Source organism: Hemicordylus capensis, chromosome 5 (assembly GCF_027244095.1).
Source record: "Hemicordylus capensis ecotype Gifberg chromosome 5, rHemCap1.1.pri, whole genome shotgun sequence".
Classification (NCBI taxonomy): domain Eukaryota; kingdom Metazoa; phylum Chordata; class Lepidosauria; order Squamata; family Cordylidae; genus Hemicordylus; species Hemicordylus capensis.
Genome location: NC_069661.1, coordinates 145,072,913 through 145,099,975, shown reverse-complemented (window position 1 = coordinate 145,099,975; position 27,063 = coordinate 145,072,913). Strand labels below are relative to the sequence as shown.

Genomic DNA, 27,063 nt, shown 5'->3' with positions numbered 1-27,063 from the left:
AAGCTGAATCAAACAAAGTAAACCCTTGAAGGTTATACAGGTGAAACTCGGAAAATTAGAATATCGTGCAAAAGTCCATTAATTTCAGTAATGCAAATTAAAAGGTGAAACTGATATATGAGACAGACGCATTACATGCAAAGTGAGATAAGTCAAGCCTTAATTTGTTATAATTGTGATGATCATGGCGTACAGCTCATGAAAACCCCAAATCCACAATCTCAGAAAATTAGAATATTACATGGAACCAAGAAGACAAGGATTGAAGAATAGAACAATATCGGACCTCTGAAAAGTATACAGTGTACTGTGCTTGATTGGCCAGCAAACCCGCCTGACCTGACCCCATAGGGAATCTATGGGGCATTGCCAAGAGAAGGATGCGAGACATGAGACCAAACAATGCAGAATTGCTGAAGGCCGCTAATGAAGCATCCTGGTCTTCCATAATACCTCATCAGTGCCACAGGCTGATAGCATCCATGCCACGCCGCATTGAGGCAGTAATTGCTGCAAAAGGGGCCCAAACCAAGTACTAAATACATATGCATGCTTATACTTTTCAGAGGTCCGATATTGTTCTATTCTTCAATCCTTGTCTTCTTGGTTCCATGTAATATTCTAATTTTCTGAGATTGTGGATTTGGGGTTTTCATGAGCTGTACGCCATGATAATCACAATTATAACAAATTAAGGCTTGACTTCTCTCGCTTTGCATGTAATGCATCTGTCTCATATATCAGTTTCACCTTTTAATTTGCATTACTGAAATTAATGGACTTTTGCACGATATTCTCCGAGTTTCACCTGTACTCCCAGGTTCAACATATTTTATTTTCCATGGAAGCCCCATTAATTTTAGTGGATCCAACCACCAGAACAAATGTACTTAGAATCACACAATTCCAATTGTACTTGAAATCACTCACCAAGTATTAAGGCCCAAATATGTGCTTCTGAGTCCTGCTTCAAAACTGGAACAATCCTGGCAAAAAATGAGCACACATGTGCACATCTTAAACCTATACTTTAGTAACAACTGATTCCAAGGTAATGTTGAGAGGTAAGTCTCCCCCACCCCGCTTCCATCTGGAGATATGAAAGAGTATACAAGTCAGTTGACTCAAGTGGCTCATCTTGCCATATGCTGCCTACCCTGACCATCAGTGGCTCTGGCAGGTATTGGGCAGAGGAAATTCCAAGACCCATGACCTAACTTATTAACAGGAGATAACAGAAGAACAGCCCTACTGGATCAGACACAAGGCCCATCTTGTCCAACATCTAGTTTCACACAGTGACTCACCAGATGCCTCTGGGGAGCCCACAGACAAGAAGTATGTGCATGCCCTCTCTCCTGCTGTTACTCTCCTGCACCAGGTATTGAGAGCAGGGGCATATCTAGGGTAGGGCAGCTATGGCACATGCCCTGGGCACCACTTGAGGGGGGCATGCCACACCAGTGTCCTGCTCCACTACTGATCGAGCAAACCAGGCTGGTTCCACCATGAGTGGGCAGATGGCAGCAGCCTGAGCAGTGGGTGCCACTCACCACCACCGCCTTCGGGCACCCTGCGTGCACTCCTCAAGGCGCCCCGCACCCCGTGCTGCTCACTGCCGCCATCTCCAGGTGAGTCAGCCATGGCCACGCCATACCTCAGCAGGCAGCAGCCCCACCCCCAACTCGACACTGCAGCCTGCAGCTGCTAAGTAAGCACACTGACTTAGTTGCTGGCTGCAGCCTGCAGCAGACACTCGGCTCTGAGTCTGCTCTGCGCAGGGAGTAGATAACAGGCTCATGGTGTGAAAGAAAGCAGACACATCCTTCCTATCCCATTCCCATCCTAACAGCTGTCGGGGGAAGATGCGGGATGGTGGGAGCTCGGGAGGTTGATTATTGCAAGTGGCAATCTGCCAGCAAAAGCCAGGCGTGGGGTGGTTTTGTTTCTCTTATTATGTCTGTTTGGCTAATTTAGTCTTTAGATGCCTGGGAGTGTCTGTCTTGGAGAGCGGGGGAGAGCAGAGAGATTTCCCAGGTCATACCCCAAGAAGGCTCCTTAGACCACCTCCTCGGGTAAGGAGCAGGTGACTGGTGAGAAGCTTGGGGTTGGGGTGTCAGAGGCGGAAATGGATTTTCCCTTTGCAGAGGAAGAGATGTGAAGAAAATAAGCCAAGCCGTTCCTGTGCAGGTGGCCGAGGGTGGGGGGGGAGTCATATGCTGAACTAGAATGAAATGCTGCAGAGTCTGTTTCACAGGTAGCGATTTGAAAAAGGAGATGGAGGAGAAATATAAAGCTCGGAATCCCTTCTGCTGCTCAGGATTGGAGAGTAGCTAGAAGTGTTTCCTCTTGGTACTCTTGCTTTAGCCTTCCTTAGTTGGAATGAAATGTGAAGACGTGTCTGTAACATGGTCACACCTCATGTTACATTCAGCCCTGCCCGCCCCAGCATCTGTAGCTGTGAAATCAGGACTCTTCAAAAAGCAGCCAAACACATATCATGCTTTAAATGTACACTAAAAAGCAATGCTGCGTGTCAACTAGAAAAGGTATTTAATGATACTCTGCATTTATATAGCGCACTTGGAATAGTCGGTGTGCTTCTCTATTCCAATAATCCCCATAACAATCCTGCAAGCTTTATTAATATTGACCCTATACTACAGACTGGAAAGAAGGCTGTCATGACGACTAGCCCAATGCCACTTAAGATCATCTGAACCAGGGACTTCCAGGTGTAATGCTTACATTCTTAAAGTGCAATCCTATCCTATGCATGTATACTCAGAAGTAAGTTCCACTGTATTCAATGGGCCTTACTCCCTAATAAGTGTGCTCAGGATTGCAGTCTAAGCCACTCTCCTAAGGCAGTTTCAGATTTAAGATCTGAAGAATTTAGTGTGAAAGCTGACTTCTGAATGATGTGTCTTTTGTAGTTCAGCAAAATATGCAGTGCTTTGCTTTCAGGCACTTCTCAAACAAACTAGTGAGTGCTATAGATGTAGCATGGACATTGTCACATCCAATATTGTTCATGATAATATTTGTAGTATTTGGAGAGAAATTAGAAAAATTGCACTATCTGTAATATTCTTGGCACATTCTCTCTAGCACCTGGAGTTTTAATTGGAACAGTAATATAGTTATACAGCTCTGAAGGCATAAGAAGGATCTCTCTTACGCAAATTAAGTGGAGTTTGGCTCATGGCAACTGAAGAAACTGAAAAAACTGACTTTGATCACATCATAGACCAATTTGCATCAGTGAAAGCAAGCAAGTTATAATTTTCATGTAGTGTCATAATTTGTTAGTTAAAAGATTAATGAGCTTGACTTATATTTTTGAGCTGATATTATGGTAAAGTTATCTGAAAGATGGGTGTCAGATGTTTGGAGGGGGGTGCAATTTCAGTGCTTGCCCTAGGCGCCATATTCCGTAGATATGCCCCTGATTGAGAGCCATCGTGCCTCTGAGAATGGAAGATGGCCCACAGCCACCAAACCAGTAGCCGTTGATAGACTTGTCCACCATGAATCTGTCTAAGCCCCTTTTAAAGCCATCCAAGCCGGTGGCCATCACCACATCCCATGACAAAGAATTCCATAGATTAATTATGCGCTGTGTGAAAAGGTATTTCCTCTTGTCAGTCCTAAATGTCCCGACCTTCAGTTTCATGGGGTGATGCCTGGTTCTAGTGTTGTGAGAGAGGGAGAAAATTTTCTCTGTCCACTCCATGCATAATTTTATACACCTCGATCATGTCTCCCCTTAGTCGCCTCTATTCCAAGCTAAGAGCCCCAGATGCTGTAGCCTAGCCTCATAAGGAAGGTGCTCCAGGCCTGGAGCAAAGATGCAAGAAGTTATACCTCCTAGGACTTCCTGCAAGCAAAGCTGGGCTATGACCCTTTACAATCCATATCATAGAGGCAGTGCTAACATCTTGCACTCTCCTACCACCTTAGCACAGCTCTGAAACTAGTTTAACTGCAATGGCTGTAAAGTCAATTGTTCACACATCTCTGACAGGATTCCTGCTAGCCCCTTAGCACTGAGGCTGCTGCTTAGATGCCCCAGTTGGTGCAGATTCTCCATAATATTTTAGTTGGGAAATATTCCAGAATTTTTCAGGGAAGAGATTCCTGTGCAAATTTTTCCTGCACAAAATCTGTATGAGAATTTTTTCTTGGAAATTTTTACTATGCGGATTTTTTCAGATGCCCTAAATAGACTGTGGTTTGACTTGGCATGTTTGAGGAATATATTTAGTAAGACACACACACACACTTTAAAAAAAAAAAAGAGGATATCGCACTAATTTTACATGATGTACAAATCTCAAATTTTCAAATAGCCAAGTAATTCAACTAAAATATTTGTTTAGGGTGTGTGCGCACATGCACACTTCTAATGTGGGTTAAAAGTTATATCTCAAACAAAATCAAAACTGACTTGGAAATTATATATATTGGAACACTTGGAAATAAATTAAAGGGCAAGTCAGTAGTATAACAAATTTAAACAATTATGTCTAAAAAAAATTCAGGCACTGGAATATTTGCATACTGCTTTTTAGTGTGTCCAAACATGCATTACTTTTCCCCCTGGTAATTTACTGATCTAACTTCAACATAGTGATGTACAGTAGGAAATGTTTTAATGAAAAATTGCTTTAAAGAGAACATTCAGGAAATTTTCCTGCTCCTTCCTGCAACTGGGCCTAGTTATGAATCATCTGTGATCCTGTTTCTTTCTCTCTTTCTTTTAAAGTGCACAATGGATACAATGAGACACAGAGCGAGAAGCATCTCAGACTTTCAGGGTCCTCTGGGGAACTCATTACCAGGCGTCAACCAATTTAGACTTAGCTCACTAGCCAGACATTATTTGTGGTTGCCAGCCCCTTCCTTAGCTCAAATCCTTTTCTGACTCACAGACAGAGCGCTTAGGAGAGAAGCAGGTCTTCTGTCATTTGCACTGGGAGACAGAAAGGGTAATCAACAATGGAGTGAGAAGTTGTGTGGTGCTAGGTGTCCTGCTAACCAAAGGGCTGGGAACACTCACCACTGGAAAGTAGATTTGTAGATGTCTGGTCATGGTATTTGCTTTTGTTGGACCATCAGTTTACTGTGGTTCCCAAACATGACCTTCATTTTTGCAGGAATTATCTGAAATCACTAAATAAACATGTGTGAACATCTGTAGTTTCCCTGATAAAATGTAGCACATAAACATGAGGCACATAAATGCATCCACATTTAACTAGAGGTTGCCCTTGTATGGCACTGAATGCTGCAATCACGTTCACTATAACTACATGGATGTTACTTCAATTGTCCTAAGTTGGGAAAGGAAGACCTATATCTCCCAATACTTGAAGACAAATGCCAGGAACTGCAACTAGCTATAATCCCAGAGCACATGGTCACTATACACTTGGAGATACAGGTCTCCCATTTATACCGAAGGTAACCTCAGCAACACAAGTGCTGCTTAATGTGTATGAACCTGATTTCCGAAACATTCATATTAGGTCTTTAACTTCCCAGGATGGTTTGTCTGGTTCTGATTGATTGATTGATTGAGTGCCATCAAGTCGGTGTCGATTTAGTGACCACATAGATAGATTCTCACCAGGATGATCCGTCTTCAACTTGGCCTTTAAAGTCTCTCAGTGATGCATTCATTGCTGTCGTAATAGAGTCCATCCACCTTGCTGCTGGTCGTCCTCATCTTCATTTTCCTTCAACTTTTCCCAGCATTCTGGACTTTTCAAGGGAGCGAGGTTTTCTCATAATGTGTCCAAAGTACGATAGTTTGAGCCTGGTCATTTGTGCCTCGAGTGAGAATTCTGGATTGATTTGTCCTATGGTCCATGTGTTTGTTTTCCTGGCTGTCTATAGTAACCTCAAAAGTCTTCTCCAGCACCAAAGTTCAGAAGTGGCAATGCTTTTTCTATCTTGCTTCTTGAAGGTCCAGCTTTCGCATCCATAAAGTGTCACGGGGAAAAACCATTGTCTGAACAATTATAATCTTTGTAGGTATAGACATGTCACAACATCTAAATATTGTTTCCAAGGCCTTCATTGCAACCCTACCAAGTGCTAGTCTGCCGTGTATTTCTTGACTGGTTCCATAGGACCTTTTTTAATTACAGATAAATGCTTTGCATAAACAAGTCTCATGGAAAGGGTATGGACATACAGCTGCAATTTGTTTTAGATGAAGAATATGTGTTCAGCAAAGTTCACTTTATAACATTTAGTTTTGTCTGGACATTTATCAAAAAATTTCTTTGCAATTTGCACAACTTATGCAAGCCATACTTTTCCAACAGACAACAAAGCAAAACAAAGCATTTGAGAAGCTACCAGTGTGAGAAAACTGTATATGCGCCACAACAACAATGCCCGCACAGGCAAGCAACCACAAATTCATTTGGATGACAGACTTATTCATGGAAAATTCCAACCTTTAGCAAAAAAAAGAGAAAAGTATGACAGTAGCTTTCCCCCTGCAATTAGGAAAATATAACGGACAGCCAGCCTCCTGAGCTTGAGAAAAGAACCAAAAAATACCAGGCAGCTTGTTCATTTGGTGAAGCAGCAGCCACCTCAATTCAAAGCACCACAAAGTGTTTCCACAGCAGAATCCTCTTTACTGAGCATATTATTAAACCGAATCAGGCCTATTTTTGAAAGTGCAGTATTAGAAAGCAAGACTGAACCAATTAATCAGCCAGTTCAGATGAGCAACCATCACTACACGCAGCAACATCAGGGCTCCAGCAAGAATGTGCCCACCCTGACATCGCTAAAGGACATGCCAATGCGATCTTGGCATGTCCTTTCATCGTGTGAGGGGTGTTCTCCTGAAGCACCCTTCTACACGCACTACAAGGGCCCCAGTTCAGAAAAGCCGCCCTCACAAGGACATGCTGAGGGGGAAAGCAGGCTGCTAATATTTGTGGACTCATTTGCAAAGCTATTTTACTTTATCGCCCATTGGTAAGTGCAGCCAAAACAACCCATACCAAATCCCAACACATAAAGATGCCTACTTCAATCCCATGGAGCATGAAGAGAGCAGTTGGGGCTGTGTACATGAAGCCCTTCTTAAACAGCCCCAAATCCTACTGATCAGCTCTTCGGTAGGCAAGGATCAAGGTCCCATACCTCCTCCCAAACAGCTAATTGCAGAAATTTTGGTTTTTAACACAGAGCTTCACATAAGCAGCCCTAACAGCTGCATTAGGGGCCCAGGTTGCTGGGGCACTTGCATAGGGGCACTTGCAGTTCTTTGTCCTGCTAGGGAAAGGCACGCAGCAGCTTGCTTCTGCGCACACATGCCAAGTCCATTAGCTGGATCAGGCCATTCAACAATAAAAGAAGTGAGGACTCCTACCTGACTATACAGTTATGTATAAATGCAACAAGCTACTAAAGACTAAATTATTTATAGATTATAGATTTGTAGAAAATTGTTTTCTTAATTTCTGGAGGAATAAAGCCACACATCAGTGGGTGTCACACATGTATTAGTAACATGATCATAGTTCTATTTTATAAAACCCAGTAAGCTAAAAAATTTTAAGCTGCATTTATTTCAGCCCCACTTCTAGTCTAAGCTAAAGTTTCTCAGAAGGCTAATTGGCCAGACACTAATCCTACTTTTAAGCACCTATCAAAATGGGATAATACTTACCAGGGTAATAAGTAGAACACCACTTAGCAAGAACTAAGAGTGAAAACTGACAAATAAGCCCTTCAGTCCTGAAAAAGTGTTTTTCCAGTTGCTTTAAACAATAATATATTCATAGGTTCAGATTGTCCAATACCATAATATTTCTAAGTCCCCTTGATGTTCTATTCCTTTCAAAAATTCCACCAATTATTTCATTGTTTTTGCTTGATGATGCAGTCATGTGGATAGCAGACCTACAAGAACCTCATGACTGTCAGCTGACCTATAAAGTCATCATATGGGTAAGCTTTGTTGTGGTCAAAGCTAGGTAAGAGATATTTCTAAAAGGAGCATTCCTTTATGAAGGGGGTGGGGAGCGATGACAGTCTGACATTTTGAGGACAGGGAAGCTTATCCACCGGGTATAAGTGGGTTGAGTACCAAAGCAGTACCAGTAACTATTCTACCAGTAACTTCAGCAATAAAGTATTTCTATGCACAGTGGTGAGTAAAACTACTTCAGTGCATCAGCATCTACCAAGACAAAGTTCATTACAGCAGAAGTAAACTACAGCTGTTTGGAAGAGAGAATGTGGCATACCCAGTTTAACCAAGGAGGAGGAGAGACTGTAAGCAAGAAGATCTCCACAGCAACCATCACAGGCTTGTTCTGTGGGGCTTTAAACACTGCAGTGACACTCTCTTTTAAAAAGGTCAGAATTGAAGGATTCAAATAATTTGAGGAGGGAGGCTGAAAGGGGTCAACAGAAAGGGGGCTTATTTGGGGTCAAAACTTTGTGTTTAAGCAAGTTTACCTAGGACTGAAAGGTTCCATGTAAAACCTTTACATATATGTAATTTACCTGATGGTGCAAACATTTGCACCAGGCCCAAATACAGAAGCCTGCAGCATTTCAGAACAGCATCTAAACGTTGCAATATTTATGAGAGAGACAGTATGATCGACAGGCTAGGATTTGGATTCATGTCCTCAAGTTCAAATCCTTACTTATCTACCATAGTCACTGTTTATCCTTGGGCAAGTCACCATATGACAGTCCAACCTAGGTGACTGGGTTATTACAAGGCTAATGCACCATTCTCAGCTCCCTGGAGAAAAATATATCACAAGAAGTTTATTAAAAGATTCACATCAATCAATCAATCCTTTATTACAGTCACAGACCCACACAGTTTACAAACAGAAGCACTGTTCCCTCTAAGACATGCGGACATGCTCACGTTCACAAGTTTGCCACTTTGAATGCATGTGCACACACACACCGCCTTGATACTGCCGCCCAGAACAAAACTCATTCCACACAGAGATGATAAGAATTAGAGGGCCCACTGAACAGAAGCCCAGCAAAATAAACGAACAAGGTTTATTTATTTTATTTTTATATTTATATTCCACTTTTCATCCAACGAGCCCAGACATGGTTATGTTTATCCTCACAACCACCCTGTGAGGTAGGTTATGATACAGTGGTTAAACACAGATCAGCTAGAAATGATTCTTAATGAACTCCTAGCAAATTTTACTGGTTCTTTTACAGAACTTAGCCACATTATAAGATCTTCATTCCTTCTGGCCGATTAAAAGATAATCAAGATAAAAAGAATCTGCATGGCCTAGATGGCAGCTAATAAAAGGAGTTATATATTTATGCCATATGTCTTGGTAAAATTGGCAACAGAAAAGCACATGTGCCATTTTTTCAATATATCTTCAAGTTGCTGGGACAAGATCATTCTTTGTAGGGGATTTTTAAATATCTTCCTTCCAGGACTGCTGTTTGCAAGGCGTTACATTGTGCCTGTGTCAAAACTCTGCCATATTTTGGTACAGTTATCAAGTTTACATATCTAGCAGGGTTGAAACTCATAACTTGGTTGCCCAAATTGACACCAACAGGAATAGAGCCCTGATCAATTTGATGCTCCATATCATATATTCTTTGCGTTTAACCTTGGCATTTTCATACACCAGAGTTTTCAAAGCAAAAGGGGAGAAACCAAAATGATGCAGCCATGCCTCCAACTCTTTTCCACTTCTTTAGCACAAGTGGAACTAAACCTGCGGGATGGAAAATCAACTTTAGCCAGAATTCAAAAGATAGTAATCCATGTTCTAGCCTCTACTTTAAGCAGTCCTGCGTCCAGATGTAGGACAGCACTAGGCACACACCGGGGTACCTGAAAAATGTTCCTCAGGAATCTGGATTGCACAGATTCTACCTTGAAGAAGTTAGATTACATGCCAAGTTGAGCTCCATATAAGAGTTGTGCTCGTACTTTAGTCAAAAAAAGTTTTATTGTGGAGGGGATAAATTGGGCACCTCTAGAGTGATGGAAGGATTGAATTGCTTGTGCATTCTTTGGTGCATTCTGCCTTACATATTATCTATGTGCACCCTTCTGCTTGAAGTCTGGAATGTAATACCAAAGTATTTAAAATACTTTACTTGTTCTAACTTATGCCCATATAGTGACCAGTTCTGAAACTTTGGTCTCTTTGCAAACACCAAGATCTTAGTTTTGTTATAATTTATTTCTAAAGATTGCTCATTGCAATAGGTAGCAAGAGAGCACAAAGCTCTTAGTCATATTGGAGTTTGCGAGAGAATGACAGCATCATCTGCATATAAAAGTATGGCAAGATGTTTGTCTGCTAATTTGGGGAGGGATGATGGTCTAGATTGCTTAAATGGGGAACAAGGGAGTTAATATAGAAGTTAAACAGCAGTGGAGCCAGGATACATCCCTGTCTGACTCCCCTGAATGTTGGTATTTCTTTGGTGAGATGTCCCTGAGCGCTGCAATGCACCCTTACATGAGAGTTTTCATATAATTTGACCATCAGAAGTAGTAAACGGCAGTCTACTGATGATTTCAGTAACTTACACAAATGTTTCTCTCTGGGAATCAAATCAAAAGCAGATCTAAAAATCAACAAATCCTGTATATAGAGCAGAGTTAGATTTGTAAGTGTATTTTTCTACACAGGTCGGTAATTTCCAGGTAGCTTCCTTTCACCCTTTTTATAAATTGGGATTATTATTGCCACTCCCCAATCCTTAGGGACACATGCAGTCCTGTTAATAAAAGAAAATAGAGAGCCCAGGACTGGGGTAAAAGATTCATGTGTATTGTACATTCATCTGCTGTTCAGTCCCATATAAACTAGCACATGCACAAACTGAACAACAAATTGTAGCATTCACTGGTTAGAGAGAGAAGCCCTCTTCAGAAATCTTTTTCAAAGAATGCTGTACATAATTACAGCATCTGAAATGGGAATTGAAGTCCTATCCACAGCACACCACTCACCCTCCCACCAGAGCCCCAGTCTGCTGATCACAGAAAAAGGCATGATCAGGCTTATGGCAGTGTTCCCTCTAAGGCGTGCACATGCTCACAAGTTTTAGATCCTGCTCAGGTTGAATCAGGAAGGCCCCACACTGAATGCATGTGCGCGCACAATGCCTTGATACTGCTGCCCAGAACAAAATTTATTCCACACAAAGATGGAAAAAAATTAGAGTGAACACTGGCTTACAGCATTTGCCTCCAGACAAATGCTGTAAGCATAAAGAGTGTGGGCTCAAGGGTGAATGATGCACTGTGGGCGAATGATACACTGTGGGCGCAACTTCCATTCCCAGTTTGGATGCTGTAATCATGTACAGCAGGCTTCCACAACCAGCAGCGCTCCATAAGAACAGCCCTGCTAGATCAGGTCCAAGGCCCATCTAGTCCACCATCCTGTTTCACACAGTGGCCCACCAGATGCCACTGGAAGCCACAGGCAGGAGTTGAGGGCATGCCCTCTCGCCTGCTGTTACTCCCCTGCAACTGGAACTCAGAGGCATCCTGCCTTTGAGGCTGGAGGTGGCCCTCCAACTAGAAGCCATTGATAGACCTCTCATTCATGAAGTTAACCAAGCCCCCCTTGGTTAACCAACCATCCAGGTTGTTGGCTGCCACCATATCTTGTGGCAGAGAATTCCACAAGTTGATTATGCATTTTGTGAAAAAGTACTTCTGTTTGTTGGTACTAAATTTCCTGGCAATCAATTTCGTGGGACGACCCCTGGTTCTAGTGTTATGTGAGAGGGAGAAGAATGCCTCTCTATCTACTTTCTCCACACCATGTGTGATTTTATAGACCTCTGTCATGACTCTCTGCAGTCATCTTTTTTCTAAACTAAAAAGGCCCAGGTGTTGTAGCCTTGCCTCATTAGAAAGGTGCTCTAGGCCCCTGATCATCTTGGTTGCCCTCTTCTGCACCTTTTCCAGTTCTACAATGTCCTTTTTTAGATGTGGTGACCAGAATTTTTAGATGTGGTGACCAGTACTCCAGGTGTGGGCGCACCATAGTTTTGTATAAGGGCATTATAATATTAGCAGTTTTATTTTCAATCGCCTTCCTAATAAACCCTAGCATGGAATTGGCCTTTTTCACAGCTGGTGCACATTGAGTCGACACTCTCAACGAGCTATCCACCACAACCCCAAGATCCCTCTCTTGATCAATCACCAACAGCTCAGATCCCATCAGCGTATACTTGAATTTGGGGTTTTTCGTCCCAATGTGCATCACTTTATATTTGCCAACATTGAACCGCATTTACCATTTTTTTGCCCGCTCCCCTAATTTGGAGAGATCCTTTTGGAGCTCCTCACAATCTGTTTTAGATTTCAGTACCCAAAAGAGTTTGGTATCATCTGCAAATTTGGCCTTGCTGCTTACCCCTACTTCTAGATCATTTATGAATAAATTAAAAAGCACTGGTCCCAGTACAGATCCCTGCCGGAACCCACTTCCCTCCATTGTGAAAATTTTCCATTTATACCTATTTTGTTTTCTATCTTTCAACCAGTTAGCAATCCACATATGTACTTGTCCCCTTATCCCATGACTGCTAAGTTTTCTCAGGAGTCTTTGATGAGGAACTTTGTCGGAAGATTTTTGGAAGCCCAGGTATACTACGTCAACTGGATCACCTTGATCCACACACTTGTTGACACTCGCAATGAACTCCAAAAGGTTCGTGAGGCAAGATTTACCTTTGCAGAAGCCATGCAGGTTCTCTCCCAGCAGGTGCTTTACAATTTTATCCTTGAGGATGCTTTCCATCAATTTGCCTGGAATGGACTTTAAGCTAACCGGCCTGTAATTTCCTGGATCACTCCTGGATCCCTTTTTGAAAATTGATGTTACATTGGCTACTTTCCAGTCCTCCAGTACCAAGCCTGATTGCAGAGATAAGTAATATATTTTAGCAAGGAGGCTGGCAATTTCACATTTGAGTTATTTGAGGACTCTAGGATGGATGCCATCCGGCCCTGACGATTTGCTAGTTTTTCAGTTTTTCCAAGCAGTTTAGAACATCATGTCTTGTCACTGCTATCTGACTCAGTTCTTTAGCCTCCATCCCCGAAAAGCCTGTTTCAGGAACAGGTATGTGCTCAGTATCCTCTGCCATGAAGACCGATGCAAAGAACTCATTTAGCTTTTCTGCAACCTCCATATCCTCCTTAATAATCCCTTTCACTCCCTCATTATCCAACGGTCCAACCACCTCCCTGGCAGGTTTCTTGCATCTGATGTATTTATAGATGTTTTTGTTATTCCCCGTGATGCTTTTGGGTAAATGTTCGTCAAACTCTCTTTTTGCCTCCCTTATTGTCACATTGCATTTCTTTTGCCAGAATTTGTGTTCCTTTCTGTTCTCCTCATTTGGGCAGGCCTTCCAATTTTGGAAGGAAGTCTTCTTCCCTTTTATGGCTTCCTTGATGTTCCCTGTTATCCATGCTGGCATCCTCCTGGATTTAGTGGTACCTTTCCTCCTTTTGGGTATACAATCTAACTGGACTTCTAGTATTGTGGTTCTGAGTAAACTCCATGCATACTGGAGTGAAGTGACTCTCCTGATTTTCCCTTTCAGTTTTCTTTTCAACATACTCCTCATTTTGGAGAAGTTTCCTCTTCTGAAATTCAAAGTTTCTGTGTTAGACTTCTTTGGTGATTCTCTCCCCACATGTATGCTGAGTTTGATGGCACTATGGTCACTGTTCCCTAAAGGGTTGATGACACTGACATCCCGCACCAGGTCCTGGGTGCCACTCAGGATTATTTAGTTAGTTAGTTAGATTTATATGTCGCACTACTCCCATAGGACTCAGGGTGGCTTACAAGCAATAACATACACAGCAACACAATTCCATAAAAAATATATCTTACATATATGCCCAAGGTCTCCTTCTCTCTGGTTGGTTCCAAGACCAACTGTTCTAGGGCACAGTCATTCAGCATATCTAGAAATCTGACCTCTTTGTCATTACCTGACTGTGAATTTACCCAGTCTATGTGTGGGTAATTTAAGTCACCCATTATTACAGCCCGGCCTCTCCTTGAAGCCTCCTTAATTTCCTCCTGCAACCCTCAGTCACTGTCAGCATTTTGATCCAGAGGGTGATAGCACATCCAGATCAGGCTTCCCCCCAACCTGCCACCCTCATCAAGCTTCCCCAATCTGCAGCCCTCCAGATGTTGCCGAACTCCCAACTTCCAGCATCCCTAGTCACAATTTATTGTGGCTGGGTATGCTGGGCGTTGTAGTTCAGCAATATCTGGAGGGCTGCAGGTTGGGGAAGCCATACAGCAGCCTATTTTAAAGTCTGAACAGGTCTAGAAAGAAAATCCAATATGCCGGCAAGTTACAAACCCTAGGAAGCAAGGCATGCTAAAGGCCAATTCACACTTTGTGACAAGTCTTTTTATAGATGGCAAGAATAGGGCCACTTTCTATAAGAAGGCAGGACCTTTTACACCAAATAGTTGACACCTTGGGCATCTTAATGAGGGAAACGTAGGATACAAAACAAAAACATCACTTGTAATGCAGTTGTGTATAAACAGTTTGTGTCATGACAACTTGCTAGTAACAGCCATTATAGGCCATGTTATCCTTCAAGGTGGTCCCAAAGGCTGAGCCAAGATTTTACAGAGACACCTCCACTTGAAGAAACCAGTACCTCCATATGTGGGATGGACACACAACTATACAGCTGTGGAAGCTCTAAAAAGGCTATCATGCATCATGAAAGCAACATACATAAGTTCCACATGGTTCCACCCACATCACCATCCTACATAATAGCCCCATATGCTTCAACAAGCATTTACTTGGAGCCCAGCAAACATCTGCACAAGGACCAAATGCATACATCAACTGGATGTTATTGCTTCTTATACTGAAGATCACAGCGTTAGCTTTTTCTTTAAGTCAGCAAGTTTGGGCGGCTGAATTGGAAGCAATAGGCTTCTTAAGCTTCATTGGCTTCAAGGTATGCAGACATAGGGCTAATTCATACACTTACCATCGAAGGATCCTATTCCTGTTTGCTCACTTGATTTAATCATGCTCAAGAAAGTTTAAAACATACAATACAAGACAGTTAAGAGGGGGCTATGCCTGCCCTTCATCTCAGACACCAGAGGAGAAAGCAGTTTTAACCTCCAACAACAGTGTAATTTTTACTCACTCTTTCATATAAAATGAATGTCTCCCATTCAATTTTATTGTCGGGATGGGGTAAAGTGCTACAGTTGGGGAACACTGTTGCATTGAGAGCAAAGCCTTCCCTCCATTCCCAACAAGATCCTGCAGGGGGTGCAACCTAACGTTTCCCATCCCCACACACAAACCCTTCCAATATATTCATCACATAATAAATGAAAATATTTAGTAAGATCACAGTTAGCCAAAAACCAATCACAGCACAGAACGCAGTTTCCAAATAATTAAGTGAGAAGTCATGCCTTTCTAATCTCACCTCTGCCTCGTTTAAAAGAAGAGAGGCCCAAGGTGACATCTGTTTGGCACCTTTAAAGTATTCTTGTTTTCCCACAGAAAAATGATCACATTCCCATTTCATAAAACTGTAGGACAGAACTAGGTCACACAGTAATTGTGTAGCCTTAAAGGAGCAGCAGAGTTAGAATTTCACTTTGAAGTCTGAAAACGAGGTCAAGGGGGGGGGAAGGCAATCTTGAGGGTATTTATCTTCTTTTGAGATGCATACCACCTTTATGAGAACTACATGCTGTGGCCCTGGCTCCTGAAGCCTTCATAAATCAAAGCACAGAGTCTGTACTAATGTACGTAGCTGGGAGCTTAAATGATCGTGTCTGAACAGCACGGGCATTTCACACAGGGCTCTTTAATTTTTCCAGAGTATTGCCCCAACATGCACGAGGTTATTTTCATTAGCTTCTCCTCCTGCACGGTCTCTTAACAACCAAGCCACCACCCCCACCTGTACACTCGCACAAACAAACAGCATGATTAACAAGATTAATTCAAAAACATAACGCTATGGGGACATACACACACACTCCAGAAAGGTGGCTTTCATGTTATGTTCGGAGAACCCTTAAGGTTTCTTGATCAGAAGGTCAGGCAGACAAACTTTCATGAAAGACAGTTTACCCATAACTTCCAATTTTTGCCTGTGTTGTGGAGCTCTGCTGGATCAAATCAAAGGTGTGTCTAGCCTAGCATCCTGTTTCCAATAGTGGCCAACCAGGTGCTTCCAGGAAGTCCAGAAGCAGGACATGTATCCAACATCCCTGTGTCATTTCCCCCCAGCAAGTCTAGTCAGTGGCATACTAGCCATGGGAGCTCAGTTTCACTGTTCCTGCTGTCAACTGAGCTCTCCTCCACGAATTTGTCTACTCTCCATCTCAAGAGCTAACACCACACCTTATGGCAGTGAATTCCATACATTAATTATGGTTGGTGTTCTAGGGGCCACTCTCAGTTTGTGCAAGGCAATAGTGAGGTCTCCTAGCTCATGACCAGCACTCCATATGAAGTAAGCAGTTCTTCACTTAAGTTCCAGTTCTGCTAGCAAGTCATCAGTGCGAACAGTTAATAATACAGCATCTATGAGCAGGTTTCTTTCTCCCTCCCCATGAATTGCTGGTATTTTGAACAATTTTGTCCCATATTTCTACCTAAGATTACAGACAATACACAATCCCAAAAATGAACTTACTGCATACAGTTTGTGGAGCATAAAGCCATGGAACTAGTGCATGTTAAAACTCTGACATTTTAATATATTATTAATACATGCAGATATATCAGTGATTTAAATAATAGAGTGTTAGCCTGACATTCCCAATATTGAAGAATCAATCATTTCAACAAGCCAGAAAGTTGAAAAGCATTCTTGGATCAAACCAAATTGTTGGTACCTGAATTTGCAGATGCTTTTGATCTGCATGAAATGCTGCAACCCACTATCCAGTCTCCATCTTCAGTGTTAATAGGTGCCAAAGTACATAACAGGATCTCCGTCACAGGCTAAACCACTGAAAATGAAGTTTGCTGCTGACATTAAGATCTCTCCCTTCAACATAAATGTAAAACTTCCCCTGATTGTAAGAGTAATCTCTTTCAGAGAATGACCAATGGCACAGTGGTTTTGACTAAGAACTACAGAAGCAGGAAAGCTCACAATTCAAATCTCTGCTACAAACGTACTGGGTAAACTGTATCAACATCACCAACTCCTAGAGATAAATCAGCCCTAAGCACTGAATGAGAGTATGATGAAGAGAGTTATCCCTGAATTGTTTTATATCTATGATAACTAGGCCCTGGATGTGACCCAGTATGATGAAGTTCAGTACATGCCAGTGGCTGCTGAGAGAGTGTGTGTGTCTGGCTAGAGGACATCACACAAAACCTCCATACATACTTTTAAAAAATCCTATCCAAATACAGTGATCTCCATCTCAACCTGGCAGCTATTTATGTCTGTTACTCTGACACTTCTCTTCCAGCAGGAGTGAGAAAGTAGTGTTGTTTTGACAAAGAGTCACATATTCCTCTGTGAAAGACACAGACAGTATCTTTAAGGCCATATCCACACAAGGGAAGGGGTGACATATCTTTGACAAGGATATTCCAGGCCCTTTGCCTAAAATTACAGCTGTCATTTAATACAAAACCAGTTTCTAGCCCTTATGTAGATACAAGGGGAAATCCAGGCAGTATGATCCTAATGCAGTGATCACCTTTTTTCAAGGGGGCGGGGGAGACTTTGGCCAAAAAAACAAAAACACACCAATCTTCAGCATGAGAGCCATTTCCCAACACACTAACCTCAACACAGTGCTCCACTTTTCCCGGCATCGCCTTTAAGAGAAACAGAACCTGTCAAGCCCCAGTGCCATCTTGGAAGGCAGGTACAGACCGTGGGGGAAGTGTAGTCCTTCCCAATGCTTCATGTGTACCTTCCACATTGAGCCGCCTTGTGCTGGGGCTTAACACAGCTCAGTTCCTCTTAAAGGAGCCCCACCAGTGCTGAATAAAGGGCAGCACTGGACAGTGGGAATGGTTGTTTCCGTGAAGTGTCCGGGGGGGGCACTGTCTAGAGTACTCAGATTCAGCTGAAACCTTTCCCATTTTATAGCCAGTGAGTACAAATCGCCTGGAACAACTGAAAAGCAAAATGACAGCACATTTTTACATTGTATTTTGTTAAAGTGTAAGTGTAGTTGACTTTTATTAAGGCTTTTTTTCCTGTTTCATGATCATCTGAGATACTTATGTCAACATATTTCTAGCTAGGGATCTGCTCATAGGTCAAATGGTTGCGGCAGTTTATCACTGCAGATGAGAATACTGCATTTACAGTGGAAGGGACAGGGAGGTGCCAACCATCACCAACTTCTGCACCATGTCTCCTTAAAAAGGCTAGCAACTCACCTGGATAACCTAGGCCAAAAGACCCGTTGACAAATGCTGTCCTTCCCCTTCCCTGACTTGCAATGCCTCCTACTTTCTGAGACAATCTGTCCTAATCCCACCTTCCTCTAGGATGTCAATCATCTTCTTTACTCCAGAATCAACACTCTTGCCTTCACCTACAGCAGTACCCACTCTCCCTGAATAACCAATCACCTTTCCCAAGCCTAAAATGAGATGAACAGCAAGGGATACAGGAAGAAGAAGGAGAATGCAAGATAGTATCTCCAGAAATAGAGGGGGTACAAAACTGGGATTCAAGAAGCGCCAGAAATTCAGAGACACATTGAACAATGTTAACACCACACCTAATACTTATGCATTCCAATATTAACACACACTTTTATAAACTTAAACACAAAGAAAAGTGGTACTATCCCTACAAACCTCTGCTGCTATTTATTTTTATTTATTTTATTTATCTACCAGATTTGTACACCGCCCCAAACTTTTGTCTCTGGGCGGTTAAAAACAATTTAACAATTTAAAAAAATAAACCAGAGATTAAAACCCAAAAATTTTAGGAAGGTGAGAAAGCTTGGGTGAAAGGATGGGTTTTCAAATGTTTTTTGAAAATTGCCAGAGATGGCAATATCTCAGCAGAGAGCGCATTCCACAATCTCGGGGTAGCGACCAAGAAGTCCCATCCCTGTGTAGCCACCGAACGAGTTGGCAGCAACTGGAGACGGACCTCCTCAGATGACCTCAATGGGTGGTGGGGTTCGTAGTGAAGAAGACGCTCTCTTAGATACCCAGGGCCTAAGCAGTTTAAGGCTTTATAAGTTATAACTAGCACTTTGTATTTTGTCCAGAAACCTATTGGCAGCCAGTGTAGCTCCATAAGTAAAGGAGGCTGAAAACTATTTGTAGGCTGAAGACTAACATACTGGTCCTCATGAAGCCACTAGTTAACAGCACGTGACCAGTCCCATGGCAGGAAAAGGCACTGGTGGACAGAAGTGGTTCTTGCATTCCATTTGAAGTTTGTTTGCTAACCAAGAAAAGATTCTCCCCAATTGTTACATTTTCTTTTAATTTTACAGCACTGCCATCATCCTTCTAAAAAGTCTACATCACAAGCAACCTAGATCATATGATGGTTGTTTTTAATATAGCCACTATAGAATTACTTGCAGAATTCCCATCATTACCAGGAGGGAAAGTTTATGTATTGCAAGCACATAGTGCCTCTTTGTATGTAGAGAGAGACACACAAACAGTTAAATCTGTTAAACACAGTTAAGTCTGTGCGGCCTGGTTCAACTAAGTTCAAGGGTGAAGGGTAGGGGGTTTCCCCCCCCCCCTCACTGCAGCAGTATTCTGAAATGCAGCATTTTGGTTTTCATCCACTCCTATGGGGAAAACTATTAGTTTGTACTAAGAAAGTAAAAGTTACACAATTGTGGGGGGTGTCAGTAATCCCTGTCCTTGTTGGCCCCAGCTTTTGAAAATCAGGCTTGAACCTATCCATATAGCCCCATTCTGGTTTCTCTCTTGGCCATGCGAGAGTGTGACAGAATGTGGGGAAAGAGAAAGATATTTGTGTGTAGCAAGACTCCTTGCTTTCAGGTATATTTATGAATAGCCACATTGTGAGCATCTTTGGTTTTGAGTTAAAATTTCAGGAATGGAAATGCGCTTTTTGCTAAACACTTCAGCCCTTCCTTATGTTCCACAACCAACGGTTTGCAGTGCATATTTTACTGTCAAAACCTTGAGCAAAGCTAAAGGAAAAAGAACCAACAATGCTGACTTACCAGTAAAGCTACAGATTAAAAATGAGGTAGACTTGAAACAGTCACTCCCTATAAATACAGGTGAAACTCGGAAAATTAGAATATCGTGCAAAAGTCCATTAATTTCAGTAATGCAAATTAAAAGGTGAAACTGATATATGAGACAGACGCATTACATGCAAAGAGAGATAAGTCAAGCCTTAATTTGTTATAATTGTGATGATCATGGCGTACAGCTCATGAAAACCCCAAATCCACAATCCCAGAAAATTAGAATATTACATGGAACCAAGAAGACAAAGATTGAAGAATAGAACAATATCGGACCTCTGAAAAGTATACAGTGTACTGTGCTTGATTGGCCAGCAAACCCACCTGACCTGACTCCATAGAGAATCTATGGGGCATTGCCAAGAGAAGGATGAGAGACATGAGACCAAACAATGCAGAATTGCTGAAGGCCGCTAATGAAGCATCCTGGTCTTCCATAATACCTCATCAGTGCCACAGGCTGATAGCATCCATGCCACGCCGCATTGAGGCAGTAATTGCTGCAAAAGGGGCCCAAACCAAGTACTGAATACATATGCATGCTTATACTTTTCAGAGGTCCGATATTGTTCTATTTACAATCCTTGTTTTATTGGTTTCATGTAATATTCTAATTTTCTGAAATTGTGGATTTGGGGTTTTCATGAGCTGTACGCCATGATCATCACAATTATAACAAATTAAGGCTTGACTTATCTCGCTTTGCATGTAATGCGTCTGTCTCATATATCAGTTTCACCTTTTAATTTGCATTACTGAAATTAATGGACTTTTGCACGATATTCTAATTTTCCGAGTTTCACCTGTATGTTTTAAGCTATCCTTTAAAATATGAAGAGGGGAAAAATCACTTAGAGAGCATTGTAAATCACACATGCACAGCACAGTTTACTACAGCTTCTGAAAAATAGCTTCAGGTACACGTTAAAAGTTTCATCAGCTTGCCCCCTGCCTCTTGAGCACACAAACTACTGAAAATTATTTATTTATTTATTTATTGTTGAATTTATATACCGCCTTTCATTAAAAGCAATCTCAAGGCAGTTTACAAAAGTTTTTTTAAAACACACAATAAAGTGACAATAAAAATATTAAGCTAAAAATATGAAAACAAACCAAATTTAAAATCTATAAAATACAAACATAAAACTATACATGAGTAAAACACACAGAAGCAGCAATAAAACAATCACGTAAAGGCCTGGATAAAAAGCCAAGATTTAACAAGCTTTCTAAAAACTGTGATGGAGTCCAAGCAGCGAATGGCCACTGGGAGAGCATTCCAAAGTCTGGGGGCAGCAGCAGAGAAGGCCCTGTTCTGCGTGCATGACAACCAAGCCTGCCTCATTGTCGGCACCCGGAGCAGAGCCCCCTCAGATGACCTTGTCAAGTGGGCAGCAACCCTCGGGAGCAGGCTGTCCCTCAGGTACCCTGGGCCCAAACCGTTAAGGGCTTTAAAGGTCAAAACCAGCACCTTGCATTGGACCCAGAAGCGAACTGGCAGGCAGTGCAACTCTTTCAGAATGGGTGCGATGTGCTCCCACCGAGCAGCTCCGGATAAAACCCTAGCTGCCGCATTTTGCACTAGCTGCAGTTTCCAGATATTCTTCAAGGGCAGCCCTACGTAGAGCATGTTACAGTAATCAAGCCATAACGTGACTAAGGCATGGGTAACCGTGGCCAGATCTGCCTTCTCGAGAAAGGGACGCATCTGGTGCCTTTGCTAGCCGAAGCCGTGCAAAGGCACCCCTGGCTACCGCCTCCACCTGAGCTTCCAAAAGCAGAGCCGGGTCCAGTAGTACTCCCAAGCTGTGTACTTGCTCCTTCATATAATATAATGCCTCATATTCATTCTAATCTGCAAGTCAACATGCTATCCAATATTCCACTCTAGTGCCAGGAGCCTAGGAAAGACACAAGGCACTGGTCCCACAAGTGGTATGATGAACTACTCTAACAGTACAATCATTTAATGTTTAAGGTAACCCCCATCCCCTGACCGGAGAGAAAAGGAAGATACCCAATAAAACAAAATTAAATAGTTTGCAGGTTAGGGCTTTAAAAACAAAAAGACCTCTGAGACTGTTTTCTGTGTCAGGCTGCTGTTAGAAACAGAAGCAGAGCCAGAAAAACACTCTACCATGCTATCAACAGGTAGAGTCACCAAATTATTTATTTATTTATTCTATTTCTACACTGCCCTTTCAAAAATGGCTCAGGGCAGTTGACACAGAGAAACAACAAACAAATAAGATGGCTCCCTGTCCCCAAAGGGCTCACAATCTAAAAAGAAACATGAGAGAGACACCAGCAACAGTCACTGGAGGTACTGTGCTGGGGTTGGGTAGGGCCAGTTACTCTCCCCCCTGCTAAATAAAGAGAATCACCATGGTAAAAGGTGCCTCTTTGCCCAGTTAGCAGGGGCTGCTACAATTCCTATCATCCTCAGCCACAACTAATTGTGGCTGGGAATGATCAGAGTTGTAGTTCAGCAACAGCTGGAGGGCCAAATTTGCCTAGCCCTGGCCTAGGGGTTTGCAAATCACCTTAAGTGGTAACACAAGTCCTAGAACATTCAGAGTGATCCTGCTGGAAGACAGGAATCAACTGGGCGTCCTTTCCCTCCAGGATACTCATCAGGGGCTCTGCAAATAGCAAATAAAGGAAGCAACTGCTCAGTTCCTGTGCTTTGGGTCAATGCCTAAAGCAGAAAAGAAAATCCTGTTGCCAGGCGAAAGAGAAGAGTGATGGAAGCAAGAAAAGGTGGGAGAAATTTTAATATTAAAGATAATTTTAACATCAATTCACTCTGAGCCAAGATTCTCACATGCACCAGCTGCAGGCAAAATCTATACCCATTACCCACACACTCAAACAGATGGCTGACACAAGGCAGGACACTAGTGGTCAGAGAGTAGAGTATATTTAAGAAGTCAGTGCAAGTTCACAAAGCTTGGAAAAAACGGTTGTGGATCACAAATAGCTCATATAGGTATGTATGGACAAGCAGGATCGCAGAGGTTTGTGCACTATTAACTACTGCAAAGCTATTAGAGGGCTGGGGTGTTTTGTTTTTACACCTCTCTCCCCCTCCATACACACGCACAGTGCCCCAAAACACCAGTTCCCAAGAATATATTTCCAGTAATGTAAATAGGTATACAAATGTAAGATTTCATCATAGTTCACATGCAGAGACATTGTGTAAGTACCAAAACAGAGGTTAAAGACACCAAACTGAACTGACACCCTGGTAGGCATGACTATGAGCTTCAAAGGAGAACTTCAATCACTCTTTATTTTATTCCCTCCCAACCCTTCTTCCGATAGTGCCACCCAGCATTTTTCCTGGTCAAAAGAGGTGGGTTTGTTTTGCTCCCGAGAACAAACAACCACCAGATGTCAGAGCTGGAAATATATTACAGCTTCCAGTATCATGGGCAAGGAGCGAAATAAAAGAACGCTTGTGTTCACAGGAGCCCTTACGTGTCCACTAAGCAGAGGGAGCATAAATTTTGGCAGACTTTAAAGGCAGCAAAACAACATAAGCACATTAACACAGAACGAGGTGGCAAGAAGCTGCCAGAAATGAGAAAACCTTATCTAATACACTGTCAAGGCTACACATTTACAGCCAGATCCTATGCATATTCATTCAAGAGTAAGCTATGCTGTGAGCCTTACTCCCTAGTAAGCATACAAAATATTGAAGCCTTAGAGCCAGGTTTATAATGACTACACAGCAGATACATTCTGAAAATCTTCTGTCCAATAATGCTTCTAATCTCTTATCTCAAGTTAAGAGAACTAATTCTTTAAAAATTCAATTTAACTGCAGTCCTCAAGCTACTCATGTTCTACCTCAGCATGAATAAAGTCAGTGGGACTGATCCAGAAGGCAGCTGTTTGAAGATTTCAGTTCCACTGCCCCTGAGACTACAGTGCAAAGGTGGATTTTTAATTGCGTATTTTTAATTAGAAAGTTAAATAAGACCTCAAGAGGTTTTTATTGGGGCCAATGGAGTGGGCTAATACACTTTTGCATCAGGGAATGTGTAGAGCCCTAGACCGAGAAACATGAAACTTGCAGCCAAAAATATGATCTCAAGCATGACAAGCTTTTCACAATATCCTGCTATATCACCCCATTCTCTTATCACCACCTCTCTCATTTAGCACCAGTGTGAAAGCAAGAGCTGGCAACTCTTTCCAAACTGCATCTGCTCTTAGGGTATCTTGAGCATATCCCTGCCTCAAAACCTTCCTGCAGTAACAGCAGCTGCACACGTTCCAAAGCCATATTATTCTTTTTCCTGTGTTTACAGTAGACTTTGTCCATTGGGGGGGGGGGGAATCAAATGATCTCACACACTCGCGAATTCACTGAAGCAAAACCTAATCAGGAGCCCGCATTTTCCTCCTTACCTGGCGAGCCCCCGATTCTCCAGTTAAAGTTCTGCACCTTCGAAGACATACTCACCTTCCCAAAAGATCAAATCCCAGTAGAAACACCCAACTTCCTGCCGATGGGCTTATTGTATCGGCCAGCCACTGGAAATACTTAGTAGCGGGGTACTTTAAAAGCCAACGGGAAACAAAAACAAACTAACAGACCCACTTGCACGCAAGCAGGGAGAGAAAAGAAAGGCGGCGGCACGTTTAAAGATCGGTCCCCTTTGGAACTCATGGAGAGAAGAAGACAGTTTAAGATTCCAAGGAAAAGCAGCTACAGGCAAGGGGGTGTTGTTGCCACACCACACTCCTCCCCGACTTGGCCCCAAAGTATAAGAAAAGCCACCTACCTAAACTAGAAGAAGCCCAGGACCTTCCCAAAAGTTCTGCGCCCCCTTCCCTTCTGCAAAAGACAAGCCTCGCCCTCCACTCAGCTCTCCAAAGCCATCCCTTAGGTCCTTCCCTTCTCTCCAGCTCTCTCCTTCCTTCTTACACCATGTCAGGCTTCCAAGCAGGGACTGAACGAGGGAACAGCATACGTCACTCCTTCTCCCAGGTTCCTCCCGCCCACCAAAGCGACTGGAGGAAACTCTGGAACGCCAGCCCACTCGCTCTCCCGGATTGGCCAGACGGAAAGTCACTCGCGGACTAAGAAAGCCGCTTGTGTTTTTTTGTACATTCCAGGATTGCTGGGGAGGAAAAAGTGATTTTCTTGGAGTCCGCGGGGAAGGGGAGGCGTTTTTGTTCTAACAAATACTGAACCACAGAACGTTCAAATCTTTACACGCGAAGTTAAAACTGGCTAAAGAGGAAGAGGAGTTCAGGAGGTCAAGCCACTTCAAAACATTTTTCTAGTCATTTCAGAATTTGCACACTGTTCTCGTGCCTCTGCAAAAAGTGCTTTCCTCAAATTCTCAGCCGCTTCAGTTTCCTTCCAACTACTGCCTGCTCGCATTTAAAGCTCGTGTTATCCTATAAGATAGAGAAGGCTGCCCAAATTATTACACATGGAGGATAGAGATTCAGGGTTGTATTTTGACTTCTTTCCGTTTCTCCCACCCATTCCTTAGCTCTCACGTCACGCTTGCAAATCTGCCCGCTCCCGACACACACAGACAGAGCAGAGTTTAGCACTGTAATAATTTCCGCATTGGGTTTACAAGGGGCTTTATTCAGTGCACCAGAAAACAACCGCCACGCTAGCCACACGAATTCTGAATGAGCCAGCATAGGAATCCGCCACAATCTGACTCACTGAGGGACTGTCGCTAAATCATCATATTAACTGTGTGCAGTTTAGGGATCAACTAACAATTTGAAGGGAAGCAGAGTGAAATTGCTTCTTAGTTTCTGCATAATCACAACGTGTAATGGCTTGGCTGTAATTTCAGATATATCCTGATGCAACCATCGCATTATATAAAATTATAAGATAAAATTTCATGTATATATCAGGTATATCAGGTAATGGGGATTCTCCTTAAATATCAGAATTCGTTGTGTCAACTGTTACTCATGCAATACCTATAGAAAAGATAATCATTGCTTGAGCTGTTATAGTTTTCCTTAAAAAGTACTGTAAACTTAGCAAAAAACTGTAATCTTGGAGAAAGGCTAATGCACTCCCATTAGCTGATTCAATTGTGACATTATCATCCTGCTTCACCAGTTATTTATTTATTCCCCAGTTATTCAGTTAGTTAGTTTGTTGTTGTTGTTACATTTTATATTCCACTCTTCCTCCAAGGAGCCCAAAGCAGTGTACTACATGCTTAAGTTTCTCCTCACAACAACCCTGTGAAGTAGGTTAGGCTGAGAGAGAAGTGACTGGCCCAGAGTCACCCAGCAAGTCTAATGGCTGAATGGGGATTTGAACTTGGGTCTCCCTGGTCCTAGTCCAGCACTCTAACCACTACACCATGCTGGCTCTCTTTATTTATTTATTTATTTAGTTAGTTACTTGTTTATTATTTATTCAATTTATATGCTGAACATATACTGAGAGATGCTGGATTGGAAGAAGATTAGTGTGGCTTTAAAGTTGGAGGAAGAAATAATAACCTGCGCTACGCTGATGATACTCAGCTGAGAATGCAGATGATCTGCAAGCTCTATTAATGAAAGTCAAGGAGCAGAGTGAAAAAACGAGACTATGACTAAATGTAAAGACTAATCTAATGACAATGGGTACAGCAACCAGCCTCAGAATTGATAATGAAGACACTGAAGTGGTGAGTAGCTTCTGCCTTTTAGAATTGACCATCAACAGTAAAGGATCCAGCAGTCAAGAAATACGTCGCAGACTAGCACTTGG

General features: G+C 42.4%; 1 protein-coding gene across 13 annotated transcripts in view; it reads right to left on the bottom strand.

The window, feature by feature from the left end:
- Window positions 1–25,848, bottom strand: part of PPFIBP1 (PPFIA binding protein 1) — a 198,659-nt gene extending 172,811 nt beyond the window's left edge. For 6 of the 13 annotated variants that reach the window (XM_053258664.1, XM_053258666.1, XM_053258665.1 and 3 more), the window contains exon 1: window positions 25,243–25,807. In XM_053258664.1, coding sequence (XP_053114639.1) covers window positions 25,243–25,286 — 44 coding nt within the window. In that variant the 5' untranslated portion in view covers window positions 25,287–25,807. The other 7 variants (XM_053258677.1, XM_053258676.1, XM_053258671.1 and 4 more) reach the window with 6 other exon arrangements.
- Between the last annotated feature and the right edge of the window lie 1,215 nt (window positions 25,849–27,063).